Consider the following 8,049-nt stretch of genomic DNA (forward strand, 5'->3'; position numbering starts at 1 on the left):
CTAATTCCTTCATGAACTAAAGTAAAAGGAGGGCCCTAAGGATGGTCAAGAAACATTTTTCTACCTATTTTTTCGTTGGGAAAGGATGGCGGGATTTTCTACACCTCGTGCCGACGTTTCGACTGGTCGGTTGGAACCACGTCGCGTGCCAGATTTTGGGCATGACTAGTGTAGAATATTGTAGAGGAATAGATCAGCTGATGTAGAGGAATAGACCACTGATGTAGAGGAATAGACTACTGATGTAGAGGAATAGACCAGCTGACGTAAAAGAATAGCCCAGCTGATGTAGAGGAATAGCCCAGCTGATGTAGAGGAATAGACCAGCTGATGTAAAGGAATAGCCCAGCTGATGTAGAGGAATAGACCAGCTGACGTAAAGGAATAGCCTAGCTGATGTAGAGGAATAGACCAGCTGATGTAAAGGAATAGCCCAGCTGATGTAGAGGAATAGACCAGCTGACGTAAAGGAATAGACCAGCTGATGTAGAGGAATAGACCAGCTGACGTAAAGGAATAGACCAGCTGATGTAGAGGAATAGACCAGCTGATGTAGAGGAATAGACCAGCTGATGTAAAGGAATAGACCAGCTGACGTAAAGGAATAGACCAGCTGACGTAAAGGAATAGACCAACTGATGGCATAGCAAGGCAAATAGAAATACTATAGGAAATAGAAACTTAAAAACGAAATAGAAAATAATTTTTTGTAATGAGAAACAAACAGGTTGAAGAGAAAAGAAAAAAAAAAAAGGACTTTCCTGCAATGATGAATCACTGTTGTAAAAGATAAATTCAAAGAATTGGAAATTCCCGGTGAGAATTGAAATCTAGGTAAACGTGGCAGACGTGAAGTACATGATTGAAGGGATGCGATAGTTGATCATTCTTTGGTGAGTTGAAACTCAAATACTCTTTTAGGTTGGAATAAAAACACTCACTTTTTGTTATTAAAGTAGAAGTCTAACGTGGATTTAACGTGTTGATGTCTTGACATACAACAAATTTGTAATAATGTAATGTAGGGCATAGTTGAGTTTATGTCATCTAATTTCTTAGTTTAAAAAAAGAGAAATTAGAATGTGGGTGTACTTTATCTATCTATCTATCTATCTATCTATCTATCTATATATCTATCTATCTATCTATCTATCTCTTTCTATCTATCTATCTATCTATCTATCTATCTATCTATCTATCTATCTCTTTCTATCTATCTACCTTTCTACCTATCTCTATCTATATATCTATATAGCCCTGTAAGTCTGAATGTTTCTGTAATAATTAATAAGTTAGTCTTTTTTTCACGACACGTATATATATATACCGGCATATTTAAAGACTATAAATATTTAAAATTATGCAAAACGACAATTTTTAATTCTAATTAAAAAACAAGTAATATAAAAATCCTTTGTTTTTTTTTTATCAACAAAAACAAGCCCTCCTTTATACAGCTAACCAAACTTTTTTAGAGCGACTATTTCTCACTTTTTTTCCCTCTTAATAACTAATGAATGATAATTTTTTTAAAAAAAGGAACATTTTTACCATGCCCCAATGACCCCCTATTCGAAAACAATCCTGGTGAAGCGATTGTATAAATATACTCCAAAGTATAAGAAATATGTAACAATATTGGCCTATCATAGACCCAGAATTTAGAGATGTTGAATGGCCTACACTTACGCTTAAGCTTTGTTTTTTTTTTAAGTATTTTATAAAATACTTTACCTGTAACTACATATTTTATTTTTCATTTTCAGAAAGTGTTAAAATACTTTTTAAATTACAAAAAGAGGCGCATAAAGATCCAGTCGGTCCAAGAATGACAGAAACTACTCCACCTAAAAGACACCGCCTTGAAAAATCTTCCTATCTACCGATACCTCAATTTCTTGAATATGGTTGGTCTCACGTGATAAACGTAAGAAATGAGAGTGACGAGCAATGTTTCAAGTGGAGTATACTCGCTGCCTTGCATCCAGTGGAGGGCAAACTCGCAGAGGAAGTTTCTAGTTACGAACGTTTCCAAGACGAACTTAAGTTTAGTGATTTAGAATTTCCCATAAAACTTCAAGACATTCCGAGATTTGAACAACAAAACGATATTTCTGTGAATGTGTTCTCTTACATTAAAGCTAAAACAGCTTTTGGTAGACAGTTCTATGAAACATCCCCAGTGCATTTAAGTCAGCTCAATAACAAAAGGCCGATAGATCTCTTATATGTTTATGAAGAGAGGAACTTCCACTACTGCTGGATCAAAGATTTAAGTAAATGGTTAAATAAAAAAGATGTGTGTTGTCGTTACTGCCTGAATACATTTCAAGAAAATGACATAGAAGAACATACACGTTTGTGTAAGCCACACGGTCCACAACGTGTAAATATTCCTTACCCGGAAAAAAATATTTTAAATCACAATGCAAAAGATACTAAAGTACAATGTATAATTTATGCAGATTTTGAATGTTTTCTTGAGCCAGTTGAGGTTGAAAACAAAGAAATGTTAGAAAATGAGAAGACAGTTATTAATATTCACAAGCCCAGTGGTTTCGCCTATAAAGTTGTTAGCACTAAAGCGGAACTCAATACGGACATTCAAGTTTATTCAGGTGAGGACGCTGCTAAAAAGTTCATTGATGAATTACTAGAATTAGAAAATTCTATAAAAAAGAAATTAAACCTTAAAAACAAAATAGACATGATTCCAGTTGTGTTTCATAATTTAAGTAGATATGATAGTCATATCATAATACAAGAATTTCAAAAGCTGAAAGATGAAGATATTGAATGTTTACCTTTAAATGTGCAAGAATTTATTTCCTTCTCTATAAGCTCTTTAAGATTTATCGATTCCTATCGATTTCTTAACAAATCTCTTCCAAGTCTTGTTGCCAGTCTAGTTGATTCTTCCAAGTCTTGTTGCCAGTCTAGTTGATTCTTCCAAGTCTTGTTGCCAGTCTAGTTGATTCTTCCAAAGACTTCAAAGAAACATTCAGAAACACTTATCTGCTAGCAGGTGAAAGTCAAGAGAAATTTCATGTGTTGTTAAGAAAACAAGTTTACCCATACGAGTATATAAAGTCTTATGAGATGTTGTCTGAAAGTCAGCTGCCTCAAGAAGAACACTTTCATGACACTCTGAAAGACAAGTCAATCTCGAAAGAAGATTATGAACACGCCAAGAAAGTATGGGCGGTTTTTAATATGCAAACTCTAGAAGACTACCATAATCTTTATGTTCAAACTGACGTAGCTCTGCTGGCAGATGTCTTTGAACACTTTAGACAAATGTCGATGGAACTTTACGAGCTCGATCCTGCAGAATTTTATTCCACTTCAGGACTTGCCTGGCAGGCAGCACTTAAGAAAACAAATGTTCAGTTAGAGCTTCTAACAGATTTAGACATGCATCTTATGATAGAAAGTGGTAAAAGGGGAGGAGTAGCAATGGTATCTCATCGATCATCTAAAGCCCATAATCCCAGCATGCCACACTATGATTTAGCCCAACCTGGCAATAACAAGTGGATCATCTATTTAGATGCCAACAATTTGTATGGCTGGGCCATGTCTCAACCACTGCCACTGAACGACTTTAAATGGCTTACAGAAGAAGACATTTCCACACTTGATATCAAAAACATAAGTGACTATACAGAAACAGGTTACATTCTTGAAGTAGATCTAGAGTACCCTGAGGAGCTACATGACCAACACAATGACTTTCCCTTGGCACCTGAAAAAATTAATTTAACAAAGGAAATGCTTTCTTCATATTGCCGAGACCTTTATGAAAAATTTCACTTCAGTGAAACAATGGGAGATAAATTGATTCCTAATTTAAAGAACAAAGAAAAATATGTTGTTCATTATCGAACTTTGAAACTGTATTTGAAACTTGGAATGAAAGTAACCAAAGTTCATCGTGTTATATCATTTCATCAAGAACCTTGGCTCAAACCATACATTGATTTTAACAAAGAGCAAAGACAAATAGCTCAAGATGATGTTCGAAAAGACTTTTTTAAATTTATGAACAACACTGTCTTTGGCAAAACCATAGAAAATGTTAGAAAATACGACAAGGTCATTGAATTTGTATTTGATGATGATGATTTAGCAAAAGCAAAAGTTAGGCCAAATTTTCAAGAGTGTGTTGCTGTCAACGGAACAAATATTATTCAGTTTCAAAAACATTCATTATATCTTAATAAACCAGTTTCAGTTGGTTTTAGCATCCTGGATTTATCTAAAATGTTCATCTATGAAGTTCATTATCGCAAAATTAAACAAAAGTATGGGGACAAAGCCAAACTTCTATTTACCGATACTGACTCCTTATGTTATGAACTAGAAACAGAAGATGTTTATGATGACTTGCAAGAAGACCGCGAACTGAATGACTTGATTGACTTTTCAAATTACCCGCAAGATCATAAGCTCTATAACGAGAGAAACAAAAGTGCACTTGGTAAGATGAAGGACGAGACACGAGATGTCCCTATACAGACATTCATTGGTTTAAAACCCAAAATGTATTCTTTGGTATATGGTGAATGGGAGAAAAACACTGCAGTAGGTGTACAAAGAGATTATACAGAGAGAAACATTAAATCAAGTGACTACACAAAGTGTCTGGAAAACAAAGAGCAACAACAAGGTACACTTCATCAAATAGAAAGTCTAAATCATCAGCTCCGTACTGTCAAGGAAACCAAAGTCACTCTGACATGTTATGATGATAAAAGATACATTTCAGATGAAGGGATACAATCCTTGGCGTACGGACATTACAGAATTCCAAAATGTTGACTTGGTTTCGATTTAATTTTATGAATTTGCCATTTTCTGAAAATTCCATGTTAAAGATTATCTTTACTTTTTTTATATAAAAAACAAAAGGCTTATAATTGTATGCATTTATATTGTTTTTCTTGTTTTTTTTATTCTGAATTTTAAAATATTTGTACAAAAAAATGTGTTATAATTACTGTTTGAATGACAATTAATAAGAGTTGAGAGGTTAAAAGGGTTGAGGACAAAACGTGACCAATGTCTAAATCCTGATCTATCTGTAAGTAATTTGTGACCAATGTCTAAATCCTGATCTATCTGTAAGTAATTTGTGACCAATGTCTAAATCCTGATCTATCTGTAAGTAATTTGTGACGAATGGTCTAAATCCTGATCTATCTGCAAGTAATTTGTGACGAATGGTCTAAGATTTAATATTTTTTGGCGTTGGTCATTGTGCTGGCCTCACTGCATCTTCCTTAGCAGTTTGAAAAAGATTTGCCTTTTTTTTAACACAATGTATTTAACTTTTACAATATATATAAGGATATCAGGTGGCATTATTTGTTATATAACTTTATTATCTTCATATTTTATATTAAAGCATTTGATATGCTCTTTCAATGCACAATTACTTTAATCTACTTCAACTCCCATACATATTTATACATTTTTCTGATTATATTTAAATTTTTTGTCATATTATGTGGGTTTTTTTTCACGTTTTTGATAAATCAAAATGTTGGCCAACTTTTCTCCAAAAAAAAAACATTTTACATTGCTTTTGATTGTATATGGCCTTCTTCAGTCGCGAAGAGTCTATTCATCATGTCATAAGAATGAGATGAATAACAATGTCGCCTACGCAGCTGTTTCTCCCTCTCCACGAAGCTGATAAATCCAAAGGATTAGCAAGTGCCGACACATTTTGGGATTAGCGGCGGTTACAGGCTCAGACAATGTGTAGCACTGCATGCTGCTAACTGCTTTTCCTCAATTTTTTTTCATTACGGCTAGTGAAAAGGCCTTATTAATGTTTTACCATGCAGTATTTTAAGTTTGAATAGCACTGCCTGATATGGCATTTAAAACTTTAAAAAATAAAAATAAATTGCACCCCCACACTGGTAAGACGAATTTCTTTATGGATAATAAAGATTATTATTATTAATGCTATTTTTTTAATTTTTATTATTATTATTAACTAACGTTAAGAAGTGGCGTTGAAAGGACGATCTTTGTATGACAAAAACTAAAACTTTTGCGGCAAGGCTTATTGCTTAATACAAAGATTATCGTAAGTTGTCTTAAGACATATGTGCGCTATATGTAGCTCGAACATTCTTCGCATACTGGCCAATGTTGCCTCCTTCTTTAGTAGACTTAATTAGAGAATGAATATATTGCGTTCAGCGCTCCTCCGGAATAGGAGGCGGCAAACACCTACATTTGGGGGGGGGGGGGGTCTAGATGGTAGTCGAAGTACGTCACTACACGTCACAATGTTATACTGTTTCCGTCCTAAAGTCTGACAAATGAAGTGATATTGAGTCTGCTTCTAATTTTAATAAACTGACATAATAAAATATATAATAACTATGAACTAAATGTCATAAGCAATGGGAGTTTATAAAAGAATTGACACTCATTTTACATTTGTGCAACAATCAATGACATTGGTTCAGCAAAAAAACCAACAACTAATGATAGTGTTTATTGGGAAATGTTTGGAGAAAGTTGATATATATATATATGTATGTATGTATGTATGTATGTATGTGTATGTGTGTGTGTAACGAGGAGAGGAGAAAAAAAATAACACCCTCCCCCGAAAACAATCCTAGCTACGTCTACGATATATATATCACCACCTGGCACCTTGCGTTATCACAAATGATCCTAAAGCTTATATAGAAAGCCTCATAGAAGACACATTGACAATTGCTTGCTCAGCAATGAAAGAGTGAAACTAAATTTAAAATAATCAACACTATGTTAACACTTAACGTTTCGGACTTCGGACATTTGTCAATATTTTTTCTGTATCAACATGGTCTCGGAGTTCTTAGTTCCTAAAGATCCAATTTAAAAAAAAAATTAATGACATGGAAACGGGATATAAGCTATGAAGTTAGTTCATTTATAAAACAAGGATTAATAGACTATATAAATATATTTTTTTAAAAAATTAATGAGATTTAATTTGCAGCCTCAAGATGATAACCTAAATTTAAAAAAAAAAATGAAATCCTATGTTTAATCTTTTATTCCTAATTATAATGTCTTTTTGTCTCCTCTAAGCACTACATCATTAGTTCTGACCAAAGTGAGATCCATAGTCTCAGCATTTTGTCCGAAGTAATTAATAAAACAAAATATTTGACGGGGCATATGTTCTTTATTTCCACATTTAGAACAGTCAAACAGTCATAAAGCTAATGTTTTGACTTAAGTGGAAAATTGAAATGCCCTCTATTCTGATTAGCTAATAAGGTTTGAGGATATTATGAATGTGGTAATGCTTCAATAGATAATCAATCAATCTGATGATATGAGAGGTATGTTGCATTGCAAGAAGAACTGCTTAAAGTAAGTCTTGGTAAGTACAAATGAAGAACCTAAAAGTTCAATTCTAACAAAGAACATCCGCTCTTCTTGATTTCAAAAGGGAATACTTGATACATATCAGATACTCCGGAATATCATCAGAAAGTGTTTTTTTTAATATTTGATCTTGATATCTAATTTCAAAAAGTTTTAACAAGATCGAAAATATTCTAATAAAAAAAAAAAAAAACCTTGCCCATCATTAACCGAGAAGTTTTAATATTAAACATAACTAAATTGATGCATAATGTTGACATTTTATTATCAAAGCAGTCCTCTTATAGGCCTTTATTTTGGTAATACATATCGCTTAATTCATATTAAATTGTATGCTTTGTTTTAGTTTGAATTTCATTTATATATTTATATATACATATATATATATATATATATATATATATATATATATATATATATATATATATAAATAAAGCTTTTAGATATCAGTAAAAAAGGGATATTAAAAAAAATTAAATTGATGCGTTTTCAAATATGCATAAATATTTCAAAAGGGGTGTACCGAAAACTGGAAAACATGGCAAGGGGTCTACGAGACAAAAAAGTTTGGGAACCACTGATATGATAAACAAGTAACTTTTTTTTCAAAATACAATTCCATAAATGGACATAAGAACGATT

At 32.9% G+C, this 8,049-nt stretch overlaps 2 protein-coding genes across 2 annotated transcripts; both read left to right on the forward strand.

The window, feature by feature from the left end:
* The first annotated feature begins 579 nt into the window (after window positions 1–579).
* On the forward strand, window positions 580–2,944 carry LOC106055485 (uncharacterized). The gene is made up of 2 exons (XM_013211755.2): window positions 580–893; window positions 1,767–2,944. The coding sequence occupies exon 2, from the start codon at window positions 1,829–1,831 to the stop codon at window positions 2,942–2,944; it is 1,116 nt and encodes a 371-aa protein (XP_013067209.2). The 5' UTR covers window positions 580–893; window positions 1,767–1,828.
* A 155-nt stretch (window positions 2,945–3,099) lies between these two features.
* Window positions 3,100–4,821, forward strand: LOC129925060 (uncharacterized). Its single transcript, XM_056023399.1, has one exon. It carries the CDS (start codon window positions 3,100–3,102, stop codon window positions 4,819–4,821), a length of 1,722 nt encoding a protein of 573 aa, XP_055879374.1.
* Window positions 4,822–8,049: the final 3,228 nt, after the last annotated feature.

The sequence above is a fragment of the Biomphalaria glabrata genome, chromosome 3, assembly GCF_947242115.1.
Source record: "Biomphalaria glabrata chromosome 3, xgBioGlab47.1, whole genome shotgun sequence".
Lineage (NCBI taxonomy): Eukaryota > Metazoa > Mollusca > Gastropoda > Planorbidae > Biomphalaria > Biomphalaria glabrata.

Excerpts from the sequence above, each read along its gene's own strand:
- LOC106055485 (XM_013211755.2), top strand. The coding sequence starts at position 1,829 with ATGACAGAAACTACTCCACCTAAAAGACACCGCCTTGAAAAATCTTCC.
- LOC129925060 (XM_056023399.1), top strand. The coding sequence starts at position 3,100 with ATGTTGTCTGAAAGTCAGCTGCCTCAAGAAGAACACTTTCATGACACT.